The sequence below is a fragment of the Schistocerca nitens genome, chromosome 5 (assembly GCF_023898315.1).
Source record: "Schistocerca nitens isolate TAMUIC-IGC-003100 chromosome 5, iqSchNite1.1, whole genome shotgun sequence".
NCBI classification, from domain to species: domain Eukaryota; kingdom Metazoa; phylum Arthropoda; class Insecta; order Orthoptera; family Acrididae; genus Schistocerca; species Schistocerca nitens.
In genome coordinates, this window is record NC_064618.1 from 296,031,785 (window position 1) to 296,055,000 (window position 23,216).

The 23,216-nt window shown below is 42.9% G+C and overlaps 1 protein-coding gene across 2 annotated transcripts in view; it reads left to right on the plus strand.

Annotated features, from left to right (window-relative positions):
• The first annotated feature begins 1,932 nt into the window (after positions 1-1,932).
• The window catches only part of LOC126259658 (N-acetylneuraminate lyase-like), an 86,336-nt gene continuing 65,052 nt past the window's right edge, over positions 1,933-23,216 (plus strand). The window contains exon 1 of one of the 2 annotated variants that reach the window (XM_049956589.1): positions 1,933-1,986. In XM_049956589.1, the coding sequence (XP_049812546.1) occupies positions 1,948-1,986 (39 nt within the window). In that variant the 5' untranslated portion in view covers positions 1,933-1,947. Of the gene's footprint in view, positions 1,987-2,091; positions 2,231-23,216 lie in introns of those variants that run through there. The other variant, XM_049956590.1, reaches the window with a different exon arrangement.

Consider the following 23,216-nt stretch of genomic DNA (forward strand, 5'->3'; position numbering starts at 1 on the left):
ATGGGGACATTACCACACTGTTATGTTGAGTTTGAATCACTTTACTTATAAGAACATTGAGCAAATCTGTCACTGGAGGTTAGTTCTCTCCAAAAGTTTTAAACTCGCTGGTTGGTTTGGGTACACAGGTACCATCCCTCTACCTAACAATATTTACAGTTGCCTCAATAAAAATAATAGGTACTGCTACTTTAAAATGCTACAACATATGTGGCAATAATAGTAAAAGGCTGCCCTTTCTGGGTATAATAATCATAATTTTATTTAAAATTCCAACACATCATTACTAATACAATTACAAAACATGAACAGATACTGTGTATGATGGTGTACTGATTATTCATCCATAGCAGTGTTTTTCTTTAACTATGGAGTCACAAACCAGCATTGAATTTCATCCATGTCATGTACTAGAGGTGACAGAGTCCATAATGAAAGAGCAGCTATTAAGTTGTTTTGAAGGAAATAACCTTACGAAACACAGCATGGCTTTCGGAAGCGTAAGTTGACTACAACAACAGTACTTGACGCTTACAAAAAAAGTCAGGGTTTTGCAGAAATGGAGTCCTTAGCACTGGTAGTCCATAACCTTTGTATGGCATTTGATTGTATCCCACATATGGCCCTGCTCAGCAAGCTAAAATCATATGGTTCTGGGGGAGCTGTTTTACATACTCTCAAATCCCACCTAAATAGCAGATGACTCACTGTATCAGTACAAGTAGCAGAATCAGTTGAAATGAAGATAGAAAGATCATGTGCCATAGGGTGACATAATAGGGCCCTTGTTGTTCTTAATTTTCGTTAATGACATATGCTCCAATGGGCATACCTGGCAGTTTGCAGACGACACAACTTCGTTCTCAAAAGGGGAGAATGTACTTCAAGCTGTTTGACAAGCAGACGTCCCATTCAGTGAGGCCAAGACCTAGATGGAAATTGATGATGACAAAACAAAGAGGATGATATGGAGTCTAAGTGAGACTGAAGTACTGGGTGGCACAGCAGCTGTTAAGCTTCTGGGCTTACAGATCATGAGACCTACAGAAAGAGAAATGAAGTTCATCAATACATCACTCACTATAAAGACAGGCCAAAATATCAATTAATTAAGACACAGAGCAGTTTCTGAATGGTGGCCTAAAAATTATTTAATGGTCTACCTAAGGATATTCAGTCATTACCAGTTGAACAATTTAGGATTAAAATATTGTTTACACCAAAAGACCAACCCTTGTACAGTATAGAAGAATACTTTTCTGGTGATAGAACGGTGTCTACCTGAGCTGCAACTCAGTGCCAACGAAAACAGCAGCAACTCTGTTACTTTGCAACATGATTGTCTTATTATTGTAATGTATATTGTAATCTAGTTCTTAAAAAAGATATATGTTTTAAAGTACCCACTTTAGCACCACAGTTTAAACTGAAGGTTTTTTAAAATTAATTTTAATGTGGTAATATTATTGCGAAATTGACGGTGTCTGCCCAGCCATGGCTGCATAATGACGAGGAACTGGTAATAAGCGTAATAAATACCGACAAAGTTCAGGCGCACTATAGCACGCAAACGCAGAGCTTTACCATCAGTCTAAATTACTTTAACATTGATTTCCTCTCGTATCAAAGGCTGCTATATATTACCGTCCGTAGAACAATTCAAATGCGAATTATTCATACTCTACCGATTTGTGTTCATTTTAAATACTGTAATTTTCTTACGGCTTTATTTCAGTCTCATATTTGATGAAATAGTAGTTTTTTGTGTAGAATCTCTGCAAGCTAGAGACAGAAGACTTCAGGGATTATATTATACAGTATTTCGATGGAGTTAAAAGTCCGGGTGGAAAGTAAAACTATTTCGTCACCAGACACACCACAAGCGTAAGAACGAGCACCATACGCACTCAAACAAAATCTCTGACTGGATGTTGTGCGTGTACGACGATGTTTTTACACAAGTTCGCCGCGTGCCGTTCTATAGCAGTGTGTAACTTGTCATTTTCGAATAACAACTAGGCTGAGTATTGTTCAAATACACTTATTTTATTGCTAGTCTTTTCCGTAGGTAGGTACAACATCGGCATTTATCAGTTGGGAAGAAGTTGTTTACACTTCACTGTGACCTTCAGTACTATCAGTGCGTTAAATGCATGTATATAAAACACAGTCCTCTTAAAGGCTGTACCAATTCATTACGGAAAGAGGTCTCGTAAGGACGGCAAGGATGGTAAGAACGGAAATTTACTCTGCTGATTATGAGTAAATTATTTATACATGCTTTTTGCACGACGCTTCACGTACGGCACTTAATACAGTTTTAGACGATCAGAGGCAGAAAACGAAACATGCAGTACGAGCGAGGAACTGCACTATTTGCTGCACGGTCATTGTTAAATATTTGTGTAAAGGAAGGGGGAATGGGGTAGTTTTTGAAGAATTAGAACAAGTACCAATGAAATAGTTGCTAAAATATATGAATTTTTCCGAACAGTTTTTCTACAATCGTCGATGTGAACTGATCACATCAGAAACATATCTGAATGTACTTCCATCTATCGTTCATAAGGTTCAATGAGTTCCAAAATCCGAAAGTCAGCCACAGTTCATTAATAAAGCTTACGTGTTTAATTACAATTTTGTATATGCTGCTTGGTATGCATTGTATTAATTCGGAGGAACGCTGTTCGTAAAAGATAATCAGTGCTTTTTAAGGTTCGAACTGGCGCCTGCGCAATTCTACACTTATAAAATTTAGGGACGACTGCTAGCAAGTAAGAATAAGTCATTGTTGTCAATGTAACTAGGTGTCTGCTTAACGCAAAGGCCAATGCAACAATGCTTTTCGCTTAATTAACAATCTGTTTTGGTTGTACCTGCATCCATTTTGTGCAAAACACCGTGGAATACATGGAAAACGGTACGTCCCGTCGTGTCAACTGTTAAGTTCTGGTCACATGGGCACCGGCATTGGCGGATTCCACCGACGACCGACATCGGCCGCCACTTCTGCGCGGCCACAACCCAGCCAGTCTCATTGCCCGAACGGAGATACTTCGGATGACAATCGGTGATGTCAATATCAGTTGCTTCGGTGGCGTCAGCAGATTTCCTCATACAAGAAATATAGACTGAGAGAAACAGATAAGCTTAGTCCAAGAAAGGAGTAGTCTGTGGCATCCTAGGTGTGAAAAATACCGTAATTGGGATACACCACCGAATCTGTGAACTGAAATCGCAGCAAAGTAGGCAAAAATCTGTATTGGAAATTTTAGACGTAAATTATAACCGAATTTCGACAGTAATTTGTTCAAGTGAATATGGTGACGTATCTTCTGCTTAAAGTTAGGTACTGTCTATAGTGGATCCTTTTTGGGTCGTGGTAGGTGGGCATTAACTGTCTACAACCTATTATTCCTGCTTATTGGTCTTTTTATGCCAGTAAGATGGTGATTGTGTTATATGGGGTGGTTTGCAAACGTGGTGTGTGTTTCCGCTTTTCATTGATTTAGATTTTTAGAGTATCTTATTCTAAAATGTATGTTTGCCTTTTACGCACTAACTTCAATATCAGCACAAATCATTTCTCGTATGTAATAGAACGTATCTCTCTTCATCTCACATATTCGTAAAACTTGTCTATTTATTCTAATTTCTTATAATTTATTCTAGTAAGTTCTTTTCGAGATAGATATAGCTCATTCACATGCATTCGCCGTCTTTTTAATAGCTGCAATGCATCGGTGGTCTAGCACAGAGACGTCGTGTCATCAATCCGGCTAAACTACTTAGTAGACCAGATTCTAAGCTGACCTCCTTGATCCCTCCAAAAACTGATGGAGGAGGTCAGATGCCTTGACACCAAGCTGTCGGCCGATGTTATCTGGCGGCCTCTGGCAATTGAGTCTGCCGATAGTTGTCGGTGCCATTCGAAATACAGCCTAAGCTGTCCTCTCACGGGACGTGAAAACGCAATTGGGCAAGGAGCTGGTGACGTGACAGCGTGGATTTCCGCGTTCGACTACACTGCAAAGCGCGCAATGAAGAATCTGGCATGTCAGATTTTTGCCTCGTGGAGAAGAACATGGCCAATGTGACACAACGCCGGTTTTACGTTAGAAGCAGAATTTAGTTGCCGCCATATCGTTTGCAATTAACCTCCATATTTTGTGTTTTTCTTCAGTTTAGAGTACGTGTTATGAATATTAGCTATTTCAAAGCATCAGAAAAATTGAGGATTTCTCAAAATCGCGTCGGTTTAAGTAGGTTCTGTTATAACAAAATGATAGGTGACTATATACCAGTAGTTAAAGGCTTCCCCTATTTGAAGATTTTAGTGTTATAACTTGTGTGCTATAAAATATACCACTTCCGTGCTATGGGACAGTGATGATCTATCAGAAGCTCGTCCTTTTGGTACAATTTGTTGTAATTAAATATCAAATTAACAGTTCCAGATGCATCCATTACATAGTACGTACCATGTACTGAGACGCGGACTGTCATGTCGAAGCCACAGGGTAGTTACGTGAGCTGTATAGACAAAGGTAGTAGTTCGTGTCAAGCTCATTCCAGTATTTTTACCTTTTTTACACGTTTCAGTTTTTTCTTATTAATTTAACAGAAGTATGCAGTAAGCGATGTTACTTATTATAAATAATGTATTTGCTACAATTCTTGTTCCAACGATTGGAATGTTTCTCCAGTGGCCAGAAATTTTAACGTTACTTCTATTCTATATCAGGAAGTAAACAAAAGTTATACACTGGAAGTTTTTGATGGTTCAAAATCGTTCAAATGGCTCTGAGCACTATGGGACTTAACATCTGTCGTCATCAGTCCCCTATAACTTAGAACTACTTAAACCTAACTAACCTAAGGACATCACACACATCCATGCCCGAGGCAGGATTCGAACCTGCGACCGTAGCGGCCACGCGGTTCCAGACTGAAGCACCTAGAGCCGCACGGTCACACCGGCCGGCCGAAGTTTTTGATACAATAAAACTTACTGTGAAATAAATATACATATCTCTTAGTTTTATGGACTGCCTTATGTTTATATCTTGCCGGTAAATATCTTTCTTATGCCGGTAAATATCTTTCTTACAAGGGAACCTCCCCATCGCACCCCCCTCAGATTTAGTTATAAGTTGGCACAGTGGATAGGCCTTGAAAAACTGAACACAGATCAATCGAGAAAACAGGAAGAAGTTGTGTGAAACTATGAAAAAAAAGCAAAATATACAAACTGAGTAGTCCATGTGTAAGATAAGCAACATATAGGATACAGTGAGCAAAGGAGCGCCGTGGTACCGTGGCTAGTGTGAGTAGCTGCGGATCGAGGGGTCCTTGGTTCAAGTCTTCCCTCGAGTGAAAATTTTACTTTCTTTATTTTCGTAAAGTTATGATCTGTCCGTTCGTTCATTGACGTCTCTGTTCGCTGTAATAAGTTTAGTGTCTGTGTTTTGCGACCGCACCGCAAAACCGTGCGATTAGTAGACGAAAGGACGTGCCTCTCCAATGGGAACCGAAAACAATGGAATCGCAAGGTCGTAGGTCAACCGATTCCTCACAGGAAAACACGTCTGATATATTCTATACGCCACTGGTGACGGCATGTGCGTCACACGACAGGAATATGTTGTCGACCCACATAATTTGTACACTTGGCGAATGGGTAAAAGGATTCTTCTACCTAGCCCGATTTAGGTTTTCTTGTGGATGTGATAATCACTCCCAAAAAAGTGATGAAAACATAAGAGTTTGTCACGTAAACTGAAAATAAAAAAATTAAAATTTTCACTCGAGGAAAGGCTTGATGATGTTGCCTATCATACGCATGGACTACTCAGTTGGTATATTTTGCTTATTTTTTCATAGTTCCACACAACTTCTTCCTGTTTTCTCGATTGATCTGTGTTCAGTTTTTCAAGGCCTATTCACTGTGCCAACTTATAACTAAATCTGAGGGGGGTGCGATGGGGAGGTTCCCTTGTTAGTGATTCTGAGCAAGCACTGAAAAAATCTCCTCTTCCATTAAAATGAAATTACGAAACAAATGTCGATCTTGAAATCTGTATGATGAAGTACGTAACTTTGGAGAGCTGGTGGCCAATACAACAATGAGAATAGGGATATTAACTTCTGTAAAGTGACATTAGATGCGATTCTTTAACTGCACTCTGGTGAGGAAAGGTATGGTTCAAATGGTTCAAATGGCTCTGAGCACTATGGGACTTAACATCTGTGGTCATCAGTCCCCTAGAACTTAGAACTACTTAAACCTAACTAACCTAAGGACATCACACACATCCATGCCCGAGGCAGGATTCGAACCTGCGACCGTAGCGGTCACGCGGTTCCAGACTGAAGCTCCTTTAACTGCACGGAAAGGTATGGGTTAGCGATATGCACATATACATATGGCGGTAGTATCGTGTCCTCAAGGTATAAAAGGCCAGTGCATTGGCGAAGCATTTAGTACTCTGGTGATTTACATGAAAAGATTTCTGACCATTACGGCTGTAACACGGAAACTAACAGACTTTGAACGTGGAATGACAGTTGGAGCTAGACAAAGGGGCATACCATTTCGAAAATCGTTAGGGAATTCAATATTTCGAGATCCGCGATGTCAAGAGAGTGCCAAGAATACCAAATTTCGAATATTACCTCTCGCAATATTACCAACGCACTGACTGATGGACTTCACTTAACGACCAATAACAGTGGCCTTTACGTAGCATTGTCAGTGCTAACAGACAAGCAACACTGCGTAAATAACTGCAGAAATCAATGTGGGTCGTATGATGAATGTATCCCTTAGGACAGTGCGGCGAAATTCGGCTTAACCGCCGGTAGCGGCAGACGACCAATGTGAGTGCCTTTGCTAGTAGCATGACATCACCTGCAGCCCTCTCCTGGTATCGTGACCATATCGATTGGACCCTAGACTAGTGGGAAACTGTGGCCTGGTCAGATGAGTCCCGATTTCAGGTGGTAAGAGCTGATGGTAGGGTTCGAGTGTGGTGCAGACCCCACAAAGCCATGGACCCAAGTTGTCAGAAAGACACTGTGCAAGTTGGTGGTGGCTCCATGATAGTATGGGCTGTGAATGGACTGCATCCTCTGGTCCAGCTGAACCGATAACTGGCTGGAAATGGCTATGTTTGGCTACCTGGAGACCATGTGCACCCATTCATGGACTTCATGTTCCCAAATGACGATGGAATTTTTATGGATGACAACGTGCCATGTCACTGGGGCAACATTGTTCACGATTGGTTTGAAGAATTTCCATGTATCCGTTGTGTATGACGAACAGCAACTGTGATTTAAAATGGCGATTTATCTGGTAATAAACATGCAACCAGTCTCTTTTTTACGATTTATCCAACCATGAACATGTTTTCGAGCCCCTACAGGATCATCATCAAATGGCGGTGTTACAAGAACATTATGTTGTGGACCAAGTGTAGCTAGATGCAGTGCTGATGCTACTAGCATCTAGATACACTTGGTCCACAACATAATGTTCTTGTAACGACTTCGTCTGATGATTTGCCTGCAGTGGGTCGAAAACATATTTACAGTTCGGTGAATAATAAAAAAAGCGACTGGTTGCATGTTTATTACCAGATAAATCGCCAGTGGTTTGAAGAGCATTCTGTACAGTTCGAGCAAATGGTTTGCTCATCCAGGTTACCCAACACATATCTGAGATGTAATCAAGAGGTCAGTTCATGAACAAAATCATGCACCAGCAATGCTTTCGCAATTATGGGCAGTTGCAGAGGCAGCATGGTTCAGTATTTCTGCTCAGACTTCGAACGACCCGTTGAGACCATGCAATGTCAAGTTGCTGCACTACGCCAGTCAAAAGGAGGTCCGACATTATATTAGGAAGTATTCCATACCTTTTATCACCTCATTGTATATTAAGTTTAAAACCGAAAATGAGATGGAGATTTAATCGAGTTATCGAATAGGTTCTAGTACTATGAATCTCAGATCACTTCACAACATTATGTAGTGCTGAATAAAGAAACAAGATTACTGTTACCAGTCTATGTTTATTTATATACACAACATGTTTCAAAGGTTTAAACCTTCACTGTCAAGTGGATTTGTATGTGTTAATGTGACGTGTGTGTGTTGTGTTACGACTTTGGGGTAACCTGCGACAGTGTCTAGTGGTAAAACAAAACACTATATCAGAAATGGTTTTTGGGGAGGTTTTGACTAAAACCTAAATGTGAATGTAACTGTGAAAATAAAACAACTGAAACAGAATACCTCTAGTGGTCGCAGACTCCTTTCTCTATCGCAATACATCACACATAAATTGTCACACTTTTTAAACAAAGATGGCGTCTGAAAACTACTAGATGCCAAGAAAATATAACAGAAACAGTATTTCGAAGTACAAAGAAATGTTTACATTTAAAATTATGTAGTTTTCCTCTACCAGCAATTAGCTATTCATCCCATCGACGAGTCCAGAATCTTGCGCATGGGATGCTGTCGGGAACTGCCTCTAGAGAGTGCAGTGGTTGCAAATATGATGAGAACCATGTTGTATGAGATGTAGCGGTTCATTTCAGAGAATGCAGCAGCTACGATTGACACCACATTTGGCATGCTTTGTGATGAGCAATATGTCCTGTGTGAGGATGGCTTAAAGCTGATTTCCTACATGCAACAAAAGTGACGCCACTTGGTCGCCATTAGAGTGGTGTCACCAAAATTGTGTGTGTAAAAAACCCAGATTCCTGCGGGAACACTGTATGACGTCACTTTCCGACGCCACAAAAGTTAAAGTCGTTCTAACTTTGTGACGCCACTTTCCTTCCCTCCTCGACAATTAGCATCAGAAATAAAATACACAGCCCCCAACTTGATATCAAGGTTTGGTTCAAATGGCTCTGAAAACTATGGGACTTAACATCTGTGGTCATCAGTCCCCTAGAACTTAGAACTACTTAAACCTAACTAACCTAAGGACATCACACACATCCATGCCCGAGGCAGGATTCGAACCTGCGACCGTACCAGTCGCGCGGTTCCGGACTCAGCGCCTAGAACCGCTAGACCACCGCGGCCGGCGATATCAAGGTTTCCGAAGGTATTGTCATATTTGCTATTTTCTGTATTTATGCCTGCATATCACGAAAATGCAGTTTCAGTTTTGCACCGCATGAAGGACCCCTCCAAAATGCATCGTTTTAACTACAATTTGTCATGCTACAATGGCAGGAAATCAGACTTCAGCATATTCACGAGCACATAATAGTTACTATACGTCTTTAATGTGTATGTCTATCATGTATGACGAACAGTGATAATAAGCAAAAAAATTGGAATTCTACTGACTTACGTAGCAAAAATGAACTTTTGAGAATTGAAATGACGGTGGAGTGAGGGTATTTCTCCTTTTTTGCATCAAGGGAATGTGTGGCTTTTTTTTTTAATACGGAAAGAAAGGATAGCCACAACCATTTTTTGGTTTCGCATTACGTTTAACTGTTGTTCTGTGTCTCTTTTAATGAATTCTGCTGTGGTGGCATTGCGAAATGGCTGAGTTATACACCAAAGTGAAAGTGGCCAGAAAACTTCGAACTTGGAGCTATGACACGCGTCAGATTGGCGAGTTACCACAATCTGCAATATTTTCAAGGATGAAAGTCTTCTGTTTTTATTTTCTGATACAATCTTTTCAGTCTTTGTACATCCTTCGAGTAATTACATTAATCCACATAATCATTCATCAAGTCATAGGACCTTTGTGATTACTATAAAATAAGTACAGTGGTTTGTAAAACTGTATAAAACGGATGAAATGACTCAGATGATCATATATAAATCTGAGTTACAGGCGACTAATGCTCTAATATGTCTATATGGAGAGCTGCATCAAACCAGTCTCAGGACTGAAGACCACAACAACAACAACATGTCTATATGGACAGTTCCACAAATAAGTGTACGCCATAATTTTAAATGTAACGTCCGCCGCGACGTCTCTGGCAGTATCTCGAATCTGTAATCAATGCGCTTTTGTACTGAATGCTTTGTTTTGTCAGTTGCAGTTTAAAATGAGTGCAAAATATCTGAAGCGTCACGAGCCAGTGTTCCTCGTAAATCATCCAAAGGGACCAAAGCTTTCGTATGGAGCTGCTGCTAAAATTCTTAGAAAGTCAAAGACATTCATTGCGAAGCGGGTCAAACCATATTTAGAGGTTGGAAACGTGGATAATTTACCGGAGAGAGGGCTACGGTAATGGAAATGAACGTTTGGCGTCATTGACCGGGAGGTCCCTTGCGGGGCAGCACTGGCCGTCTTGGCGCAGGTATTCATTCGATGCCACATGGGCGACCTGTTCGCCGGATGAGGGTGAAACGATGATGAAGACAGAAAACCCCAATCCCTGAGCGGAGAAAATCCCCTACCCAGCCGGGAATTGAACTCGGGGCCATAGGACGGCAATCTGTCACGCTGACCACTCAGATATCGGGGCGGACAGGGCTAAGGTGCTAAGCTGTAATCGATGATGGCGGTGATTGGATTAACTATTAGGTAATTGTGCAATTAGTAATAACATGTATTTTCATGCAAACATATAATAGGGTCTTTTATTTCATACAGATAACGGTGTACACTTTCTTGTGAGACTAACTGTACATTCAAACATATTGATTGTCTGTACAATCCCGCACTACAAAATTTGTCCACCACTTGTCTCATAAATATGTGGGCACCGAAGTCCATAGAGTGACATAAGTTAGCCGTATGATTTAATGCCTTTATTACAGAATCTCCCGACATGAATCAACATGTAAAACTCCCCTTACTTGTTTGATGACTATTATTAGACTTTTGTGCTACTTACCTACGAAAAGTAATTTTTCCTCCTAGACGAATTTCCATTTGCATCTGTAGCTGCAACAATTCAGCACCATTGCCGTTATCAATAAATGGAACTATGAAAACAGGACATATAATTATGTGTAATATTAAGTTCTGGTCTTAGCGCAAAATGTAAACAATTATTTCTTAACAAAATGACATGACTGTTTCGCTTCGATTTAGTACCCTAAGCTCACTCCATAGATATTCCTATGCTATGCTCTCATCCTAGGAGTCATTGTGCCGTGTGCTCTGCTCTCCTGTTTTAGCGATCAAGAAGCTGTTTACACACTGCATGCGTTGTGAAGGAGGCGATAACGTTGCTGACTCATTGTGACGTGGGGTCTACAAGATATCTGGAGAGTTGAGGACCTGAACCAGTGACATGGTTTCAGGGTTTGGTTCTGGGTGGAGAGGGGCTTTCCTTGTGTTATTTCCGTCCTCTCCCCCAAGCCCGAAATATAATTTTCCGTCATCTGTCACTCGCTTCCGCTTTTAACGTGCCACAGATGGCTATCGTTTTCTAAATAATAACAAAAAAAAAAACGGTTTGATGTAGTAATATTTTCATTAGTAACAAGAACATTTATATAAATTTTAATATAATAATAATAATTTGTACACATCAGTGATTATTAAATACCTTTAGTATGACTTTCAAACAACCATAATAACAACACTCTCTCACAACTCTGACAAAGTCATAATTTACACAGTATGAAATCAAAGTGACTCCTGTACATAGGAAGGGTAAAAGAACGGATCCGCAAAATTACAAACCGGTATACGTAACGTTGGTTTGCTGCACAGTCTTTGAATGTAATAAATTTTCTTGAGACCGAGAAGCTAATGTTCACGAATCAACACGGTTTTAGAAAGCATTGCTCGTGCGCAGCTCAGCTTTCCCTTTTTCACATGATATACTGCGAACTGTGGATGTACAGCAGGCAGATCCCATATTTCTGGAAAGCATTTACATGGTGCCACACCGACGACAGTTAAAGAAGCTAGGAGCATACGGAATAGTTCTCAGACGAGTGCCTCGAAGACTTTTTAAGTAATGGAACACAGTATGTTGTTCTCGACGGCGAGTGTTCATCAGAGACAAGGGTATCATTAGGAGTCTCTAGCCACATAAATGACGTGGTAGACAGGGCGGGCAGCAATCGGCGGCTTTTTTCTGGTGATGCTGTGGTGTACGGGAAGAAGTCGTCGCTGAGTAACTGTAGGAGGATACAGGATGATTTAGACAAAACTTCTAGTTGGTGTGATGAATGGCAGCTAGCTGAAAACGCAGAAAAATTTAAGTTAACCTTCCGTTCCTCACGCGAAAATTCGTGACATCGTCACTCGCGCGGATGACTGGTGTCATCCACAAAGCAATTGGTCTATTTGTACACTTTGAACGGTCTTTATGACTAGTTTTATGAGTTTTTATTAGATCTAAATAAAATACACTCCTGGAAATGGAGACCCACCATACTTGCTCCGGACACTGCGAGAGGGCTGTACAAGCAATGATCACACGCACGGCACAGCGGACACACCAGGAACCGCGGTGTTGGCCGTCGAATGGCGCTAGCTGCGCAGCATTTGTGCACCGCCGCCGTCAGTGTCAGCCAGTTTGCCGTGGCATACGGAGCTCCATCGCAGTCTTTAACACTGGTAGCATGCCGCGACAGCGTGGACGTGAACCGTATGTGCAGTTGACGGACTTTGAGCGAGGGCGTATAGTGGGCATGCGGGAGGCCGGGTGGACGTACCGCCGAATTGCTCAACACGTGGGGCGTGAGGTCTCCACAGTACATCGATGTTGTCGCCAGTGGTCGGCGGAAGGTGCACGTGCCCGTCGACCTGGGACCGGACCGCAGCGACGCACGGATGCACGCCAAGACCGTAGGATCCTACGCAGTGCCGTAGGGGACCGCACCGCCACTTCCCAGCAAATTAGGGACACTGTTGCTCCTGGGGTATCGGCGAGGACCATTCGCAACCGTCTCCACGAAGCTGGGCTACGGTCCCGCACACCGTTAGGCCGTCTTCCGCTCACGCCCCAACATCGTGCAGCCCGCCTCCAGTGGTGTCGCGACAGGCGTGAATGGAGGGACGAATGGAGACGTGTCGTCTTCAGCGATGAGAGTCGCTTCTGCCTTGGTGCCAATGATGGTCGTATGCGTGTTTGGCGCCGTGCAGGTGAGCGCCACAATCAGGAATGCATACGACCGAGGCACACAGGGCCAACACCCGGCATCATGGTGTGGGGAGCGATCTCCTACACTGGCCGTACACAACTGGTGATCGTCGAGGGGACACTGAATAGTGCACGGTACATCCAAACCGTCATCGAACCCATCGTTCTACCATTCCTAGACCGGCAAGGGAACTTGCTGTTCCAACAGGACAATGCACGTCCGCATGTATCCCGTGCCACCCAACGTGCTCTAGAAGGTGTAAGTCAACTACCCTGGCCAGCAAGATCTCCGGATCTGTCCCCCATTGAGCATGTTTGGGACTGGATGAAGCGTCGTCTCACGCGGTCTGCACGTCCAGCACGAACGCTGGTCCAACTGAGGCGCCAGGTGGAAATGGCATGGCAAGCCGTTCCACAGGACTACATCCAGCATCTCTACGATCGTCTCCATGGGAGAATAGCAGCCTGCATTGCTGCGAAAGGTGGATATACACTGTAGTAGTGCCGACATTGTGCATGCTCTGTTGCCTGTGTCTATGTGCCTGTGGTTCTGTCAGTGTGATCATGTGATGTATCTGACCACAGGAATGTGTCAATAAAGTTTCCCCTTCCTGGGACAATGAATTCACGGTGTTCTTATTTCAATTTCCAGGAGTGTACATTTAATATTTGTACACAGTATAATATATTCTAACGTTTGAAACAGTTTGATCGTTCGAAGAACAATGTCTTCAGCTGAATTACTGGCATTACATGGTCCCTCTTGTTGCTTACCGACGTACGGTTCTAAATTCAAAGTATAAGTTGGTTTTACATCAACCAAAGCAAACATTTTAACCCATACTTTGCTGAAAGGCCAAAGCTGTTGGTCAACAGTAAGATATTCACTAGGTGAAAAATATTTTTGGCAATTGTTCGTTAATAGTTCAAGTACCTCTCTGATAGCTCTGATAGCAGCCAACTTGCCAATCTCTCTGCGAACACCTCTATCACGGATATTATCAGATCTCAGACATCTCAACAGAAACCTGAATCAGTATTCACTTATGCATAAATAACATGATTCAAGTCCGTTTCCCTTTGAGTTAATACCACAATTTCGATGTACGGTTCCTAGAACATCTCAAAGATCCACATAGATATAACAAACCAATGAAAGCTCTGATCTCTATCGCATCTGTTTCTTTAGCGTCCCTTTCCCTAGAGAAGTTACCACGGACTTAATTGATGTATACATTAGTGCATGTTGCGTTAATGCTTATTATGTTTTCATCCAAGAACAAATTCAGAATTTCTATTTCGCCTTTTTTATACGAGCTTGATTTTTTGGTCCAGGCAAATGCGTAATAAAATTACAAGATCTGCTTCTAACACTGGTAGGATATTTATTTTTCCCCCGTTTAGTTATTCCATCTTTCCGTAAAAAATGCATCCTCTTGAGTTACTTCTTCCTGTGATTCATATTCATCATTTTCTGACTCTTCTTGTTCTGTTCCTGAATCATGACGGCTTTCATGAACAGAATCCTTAGTCTCTGAGTGAGCGCTATCACTGTGAGCATCTTCATCACTCAGCTCATTGAACCATTCCAACCATACATTAGGATCTCTACTAAACTCTGTCCGAGGTTTTTTGCCTTTGAGATTTCTTCCACAATGTAAAAATAAAGAGAATATTAGGTAACATGGAAGGTAATTGCAATCAGTTTCAGTACGTCTAAATTTACGCACACGAAAGATCGATTGAATCTAGGAAAGCAATAAAGTAATACAGAATTACTTAGTTTCAGATTGTGGCAGCAGAGCTCGCGCGGATGACAAGTGTCCTCCAGACTATAATAGTGTTTCATAAACAACGTGTCTTTCCTAACTGAAAGACAACAATGATTGGAGCTAACGGCCGAAGAGTTAACAGAAAGATACTGAAAATGGCGCGAACTCAATCCAGCCCTGTCGAACAAAATGGAGCGGGGAAGTCATGTGGATGATGAGTGTCATCCGCGCGAGCAACGGAGGATAAATGCAAATGAGTAGAATGAACAATCCCATAATGTTTGATTCAGCATCAGTAGTGCGCTGTTTGGCACAGTCATGGCGATTAAATATCTAGGTGTAACATTGCAAAGCAATAAGAAATAGAACAATGTAACGTTTGTAGTAGGGAGGACGAAGGGTCAGCTTCAGTTTACTAGAATGATTTTAGAAAAGTGTGGTTTATGTAAATAGAAGACTGTGTACAGAACAATAGTGCGACCCATTCTTGAATATATATCAAGTGTATGGGATCCCCAATCGGACGGATTAAAGAAAGACAGTGAAGCAGTTCAGAGGCTACATAGATCTTTTACCAGTAGGTTCGATCAACATGCAAGTATTACGGAGATGCTTCGCGAACTCAAATGGGGATCTTTGGAGGGAAGACGACGTTCTTTTCAAGGAACACCACTGAGAAAATTTAGAGGACCGGCATTTGAAGCTGACTGCAGGACGATTCTTCTGCTGCCAACACACACTTCGCTTAAAGGCCAGGAAGGTAAGATAAGAGAAATTAGGGCTCATACAGTGGCATACAGACGGTCATTTCTCCCTCGATCTATTTGCGAGTGGAACGGGAAAGGAAATCACTCGTAATGGTACAGGGTACCCCCCGCTATACGCAATATGGTGGCTTGCGGAGTATTGATTTAGATGTAGAAGTGTACACACCCCATTATCAGTGTTTGACTGGGCATTTCGATTGTGAAGACAAATCTGCAGATGCGTAATTGTGGAGGGGATTGCTCTTTCTTTGAGTCGCTTCCGCCTGCATCTTGGAATTCAGTCTTTCTGTAAGTTTCCCTTTCTGTCTTACCTTACTCAGCTTCCTGTAGTTTACCAGTACTATCTGTGGACCCACGAGTATTATCAAGTTTGTTGGTGAAAACAGATATGATCAGCCCGTGAATTGGCACCTTTCCAGGCTTAAGCGTTCTCTCCCACTGATCAGGCCAAAAACCCATCCACATGGGAAGAAACTGAGAAGTATCGTGTGTTAAATACAGAGATCCTTTCCATTTTCTGCACTCTTAGAATTCATGCTACTTCATTATCCAAAAGTTCGGTGAGAGTTTTTGAACTGATATACACCGATGAACAAAAACATTGCGGCCCCCTGCTTAATGGCGCCTTGGTCCATCTTCGGAACGCAACGTTCAAGCCATCCTGCGTGGCATAGATTCGACAATGTATTTGGCAGGTTTCCGGAAGTATGTTGCACTAGATGTGTGCGCACATGTTTCACATTTCCTATTCATCACGGGCCAGTGGTGTGTGGATGCAGAACTGCAAATGGTAGCAACTCAGATGTGTTCCGTCGAGTTCACTTAAGAGAATTTTGAGGCCAATATATCAGCTTGAGTTCTCTATCATGCGTCTCAGACCAGTGTAACAGGTTTCTAACGTTGTGACATGGGGAGTTATCCAGATGGAAGAGTCATCGCCGTCAGGGAAGACGTCAAGAACGAAAGGAATGCAGTTGGTCTGCAATAATGTTCAGCGGACCACATTTGTCATGGTACCTTTTATTACTACCATAAATCCAATGGAAGCCCAGGTGAATGTCTCCCATAAGATAAAGCTGCCTCCACCACGTTGCGTCCATGTTTCAAGCAGTTGTTCGCTTGGATAATGGCGCATCCTCATACTAACATCGATCTGATGTAAGAAGAAATGTGGTTTATCAGACCAAGTGAAATGTTTCCTTTTCTCATGATCCAGTCTCGATGGTCTTATGCCCAATGCAATCGTAATTGACGGTGTCGTTGGGTCAACATGGAAATAAGTACGGATCATCTGCTGTGGAGTCCCATGCTCAACAACGTGCACTGAAAAGTCTGTTCCAAAACACTTGTACCTCCACCAGCATTATACTTAGCCATCAGATCTGCCACAGATCGCCAATACGTATCCTGTGCTTTAAAGAGCTGACAAGCCTCTGACCTCCAATTTCTGTGTTGAGGCGTGGACGTCTAACACCTTGCCATCTATGCGTGATTCCACCGTCCTTCAATCACTTTCCATCAATGCTCGTGACAGTAGCAGACGAACAGCCGACCAACTTCGGTGTTTCCGAGATACTCGTTCCGAGGTGCTAGGCTATAACAATGTACCCTTTATTGCTTATGGTGAAGAATGATCCCCATTTGTCTCTGCTTCTAAGATGGTGATTTGATAAGTCTGGTAAAAGACTAAGAAAAAAGTTTGTTTCGTGAACAACTCACCTTCTGTTTGACATGGTCCCCATTGAGGGATATACAGTTTATCCATCGATTCTCCAAGTTTTTCATCCCATCGGGAAAATATGTTTTGCCAAACTCTGCAAAATACTCGTTGACTACAAATCATTTTCTCATTTGATGAAAATTTCTTCCCAGAAAGCCGAAGTTTCAAGGTAGGGAACAGAACGAAGTCGCTTGGGACTAAGTGTGGAAAATAGGGCGGATGAGGAACCAACTCAAACCCAATTCACACACTTTCGCCATTGTTAGCGCTGACGTGTGTGATGCTGTATTATCCTGACTAAAGAGCACTGTTTTGCTGGACAACTTTGGACTGTTTTCAGCCAACGCAAGTTTCAGATGATCGAATCATGAAGCATAATAGTGTCCAGTTATGGTTCAGCCTTTCTCCAAGTAATCTGCGATCATTAATCCTTGGCAATCCAAAATGCTCTTTGCCTTCTTCGGTGCTGTTTTGACTGCCATTATAATTCTGGTGTGTGATGATGGATCGAGGTTTCATCACAGTCACAAATCTGCGCTAAATGTCTTGCAGATTGCGATTAAACATCGCCAGACATCGTGTTGATATGTTGTGCCGGATGCACTTTTCGTCGACTCAGAAATCGCTGCAATCAACCTGCACACAGCTTCTCCATAGGCAATTCTCCATCCAGCATATTACACACTCATTCGGTTGAGATGCCTGCAGTCTCAGATATATATTAATTTTTATTTGGCGATCTTGCATTACTTTAGCATGGATGTCACGATGGTTTTTTTCGTAAAGACCTCAACTGGACGACAGGAGTGCGTTTCGTCTTCGGTGCTTCTCTGACCATGTTTAAATTCATTAATTCAAAAGTAAATGGTCGTTAGTGATGGTGCAAAGCTCGCGTGAGCGTCATCGAATTCTGTTTTGATTTGTGTAGTAATCCAACCCTTCAAACGAAAATGTTTAGTAACAGTACGAAACTTGGTTTTCTCCATTTTCAATCCCAGTGGTCATATTGAACAATTCTGACGACTGTGAACAATTCAGTACATTGTTGGAATTCTTTATACGATCCTTGGAATAACCAAGCTTACCAACGGTTCAAATGGATCTGAACACTATGGGACTTAACATCTGAGGTCATCAGTCCCCTAGACTTAGAACTACTTAAACCTAACTAACCAAAGCACATCACACACATCCATCCCTGAGGCAGGTTTAGAACCTGCGACCGTAGCAGAATCGCGGTTCCGGACTGAAGCGCCTAGAACCACTCGCTCACAACGGCCGGCCAACCTTACCAATCATGAAGACGCAACAAATATGTTCCATTCTTTCATGGAAATTTACCAGTCTTATCAAACCATCTTTGTATATTTCCTAACCGCGTGTCGCACAAGCAACGCCACCACCTGGAATTCAGTCTCGCGATGGGCGGTAATCGTAATGTATTGGCTCATCAATATACGTAAGGGAGAAGTCGTGACAGCTGCCAATACTGATCAATGGACGTTCAACAGCCATCCACGAGATTTAGAGGTTGACAAAATGATGCATTGTTTCGCAACTTATATCGTCTGTCTCTAGTATCTGTATGAATCGTCTATGAGGAAGACCGACAGGTAAGGTAAGGGAAAAAGGAAACTGGCCTTTAACTTCCCGTCGACGATGAGCTCGTTATATGTATCTTATTCATTATGGACGTCGAACCCGCAACTGTGGTTAAAATAGCTGATATCATTAGAGATAATGCACAAGCTGTGACTGGAAAAAAATTGGACATGAAATCTGCTGTGAACTTGAAAACAATGCAACGAAACATTCCTCACAACTGATTTGGGAAAACCAAGAAAATCCGGTTCAGGATGACTGATCGGAACTAGTGTCTCACTCTCGCCCGGATGTTTCATTCCATACAAACAGCCGTCATGTACTATTACCACAATCAGTGTGACCTGTAGTTAGTGGGAAAGAAGTACCAATCGCATGTGTGCTTTTCGACGCAGCTTTACTCATCAATCACAATACATCAACATACATTAAGGCTCGTTCCTCGTAGCGACTTTTTTCCGTGCTTCTTACACCTGGTGATGGCGTACCTAAGTTTGTGCTAATGTCTAGGCCCTACCGTATGGAAAGTAAGTGACTTCTGTACCCCGCGGGGAGAAGATTGCTATTCATTTGTTGCTGCTGTTGAGTACCGAAATGAAAAGTGATCTCATACAGTGTATCGTAACTTTCGCCGATAAAATACTATGACGTTGGCGCAGACTTTGGTAATCAGTTAACTTTATGCAACAAGTTCTCGTTCCCCTGCTGGCCAAATACTAGTGACGGAAACTTGTTCCACCAAAGGGTTTCAGGCCAGTTACCTACTAATTTATCTCTGCCACAGGGGCATGTACTAGCGGCTTCAGCCACGGCAACGATGATGACATCGCAGTCACATGCTATACCAAAGCATCATGAATGCGTTCCTGTAAAGTGGCAGCTGTCTGTGACTCAGTTACTCATCAGTCTGCATTACAGAGACAAAATAACTCTTCACGACTAATAGTACACAGCATTTTAACTGATACACTGCACCAGCTGAGACCACAGCAATAGAAAGATCCACAGAATCTGTCAAGTTTTGGCTGCTAATCACGGGAGACCAAGCGTTTCATTTACTTTTGCGTTTTTAGACGTCACGATTCACGATTTAAAGAAAATTACTTAGACTACATTAACTGAATTCTAAGATGACTTGTTCATCATGGCAGCTTCGTAAGCTGTTTTCATAGTAACTGAGCGTGTGTTTCCTCTCCATCAACATCTCTCTTGATAGCATTGGCAAAGTCTACTGAGCCATCACAGCTCTTCGTTTCACTGGTATATCGATGCTGTTGTCGACTGGAGAGGTACAGTTAACGCTAAGATCTGCATCTATACTACCTGGCAAAAAATGAAGCACCCAGAAGGGGAGGAAGAAACGAAATGAAACTTCATGGGTTGAGAGCGTATGTGATGTTATCTCAATGATTACAAATTGGAGTCGGCTTTACAAAGAACTTGGAAGTTACTGCCCACTTATCAGTATGCACGCACTAATTCAGTTGGGATGTGTAGAGTCTTGTAGCACAACGAAGCAAGGGAGAGGGCGTTGTTATGGGTGGCCAGTATCGTCTTTCTACAACATAAATTCACACATGAATTAACATGGTTCTTTATTTACATGAGTGGCAACGGCGTTGCCGCATTGGATACACGCCGGCACGATTGCTCAGCGTGTTCGGTCAGAGGGTTAGCTGCCCTCTGTAATAAAAAAACTGAGTTAATTGATCAACGACGAACTTAAAAGGGTGTCTTACGACGTCCGCCCCGAGCAGATGAAACGAACAAAAGCAAACAAAATGAGATTTAAAGAAGAAAAGAAAAAAAAAATACACCGGTCCCCGCCAGATCACCGAAGTTAAGCGCTGTGGGGAGTGGCCGGCACTTGGATGGGTGACTATCTGGGCCGCCATGTGCTGTTGCCATTTTTCTGGGTGCACTCAGCCTTGTTAAGCCAATTGAGGAGCTACTCGTCCGAATAGTAGCGGCTCCGGTCACAGACAACCATCATAACGATCGGAAGAGCGGTGTGCTGACCACACGCCCCACCTATCCGCATCCTCAGTGAGAATGACACGGCGGTCGGATGGTCCCGATGGGCCACTTGTGGCCTGAAGACGGAGTGCTTTTATTATTTACATGAACATTTACTTAACTAGCATAAAGTCCACGTGTTGTGGTACAAGATCATCAGTTATAGTCCTCTTGCAGGCAATATTGTTAATCTGGTTATTACAAACTTTAGTTTCACTGCTACTCCCACTATAGGCATTAATCTGTTCCCTATGTACTGTCATAATCTGCGATGAACTATACCCGTTTCGCGCGTGGCCTGACAGACGCCAATCTGAAGGAGTGAGTCTGTGTGTCGAGGCCGAGCGACTGAGGCCCTCTGGTCAGCGGCGGCGGCCTAAATACATGCTGTTGAGAGGGCGTTGACGACGTGCTGCTTGTCGGTGTGTTTCTGGCCTCATTCGTGATAGGCGCACTCGATCCAGCACCTACTATCGATCTCCGCGCCTCATCTTTGCCGACCGGTGCGCTGGCGACAGCTTGCGGTAGCACAGGATGTGTGTCATAAAGCCATCGTATCCTCTCCTGAGACTAGGCGGCCTGCAGCTGTTGTAACTGGTCCTTGACGACTTATGCGGAGTTGACATCTGCTCTAGTCCCACACATTTTCTAACAGAGACAGATCTGAGGATCTATCTGGGTACAGGAGGACCTCAGCATCACCCAGATAGTTCATAGTGACACGTGTCATGCGTGAATGTGCGTTGTCCTGTTGAAAAATGGCACCATGATACTGTCGCATCAGAGGTAACACATGGGAATGCAGGATGTCTGTGACATACTGTTGTGCTGTAAGAGTTCCCTCAATCACTACTAGCAATGACCTGAAGAAACGCCCACTGGCTCCCCACAACATGACTCCAGGTGTTAAGACCGCTGGGCCTCTCCTAAACACTGGAAGAGCAGGACCTATCTCCCCATATCGCTGCCATACTCACCGACGATGGACATCCGGAATAGTGCAGAACTGTAATTCATTGCTGAAAACAACGTGACCCACTCATCAGAATTTCATGCTTCCCGGTCAAGACACCACTCCAAAGGCAACCTTCGGGTTGTGATCCTAGTGGCAGTCTACGCATGGGATGGTAATTTCCTAGTCCAGCTGCTCCTAGTCTTCGATCAATGATGTGGGATGAGCCAAGATTTGCAGGGAGCCCATTACGTGCTCTCGGTTGTTAGGTGCGGATGTGAAGGGGTTACAATGTGCTTGGTGCAAGATATAGCGATCCTCCCTTGTCGTGGTCGGACTTGGTCGACCAGAACCTTGATGACAAGTGTGACTGCCCCCTTCGTTCCCGTGCAGCCTAACATCGGGACACTCACATCCTAAAGCCTCACAGATCTGGAAACTGCACTTTTCGACCAGCTAGCCAAAAAGAGACACGCAATGATGCCCCTTTTAAACTCTCTCAGTTGCTGATAATGCTGTCTCACATGCGTACACAGCATTTCCGTGTCCTTTACAGTGATTACTCAACATCTGACGCTTTTCGCGCCCCATACGTATGCTACTAGGCCTGGGAATAACACAAAACACAAACAAAATTAATGAAACCTGGTGGCCGTCCTACCTGTAACAAGAAATAGCAACTCTAATCACTTTGATGCCCTCCGATGTCGTGTATGTATACGAAGTTACACTGATATGCAATCATATTTTCTGGAAAATCCACGTTTTCACCTCAGGGGGTGCGCCGGATGGTACTTCTGGTACCACTAAATTTTTTAGTTTTCGCTTTTCCATTCATGAATGGTATTGGGAAGAATGATTGCATTGGTGATATCGTCACTGCGATGTAGCGATCGCAGTACTGTTAATAGTGTAAAAGTTTATTTCCATCTGGATCGAAAAGTGTTTCATTTAACACATGGCCGGTTTCACTTCTTTATGCACCGTAATTAAATATAAAATCGAGGCGGAAATAAACGTATATGTTACAGAGGAATGCTTGTAAACCTCCTTATGAGCCCTTATTCCTCTGGTATTTTCGTCGTGGTCATTTTGAAACTCGTATGTGATAGGAAGTGATATTTTGCTCGACTCTTCTTGTAAGAGACGCTGTTGGAATTTCAACAGTACACCGTTCTGCTGTGCTCACCTCTCTTGTAGCGTCTGGCGCAGGAATTTCCGAAACGCTGTCGTGTCGACTGCACGATCCTTCAACAGCTCTCTCTAGTACCATGGAAGTTATTTCCT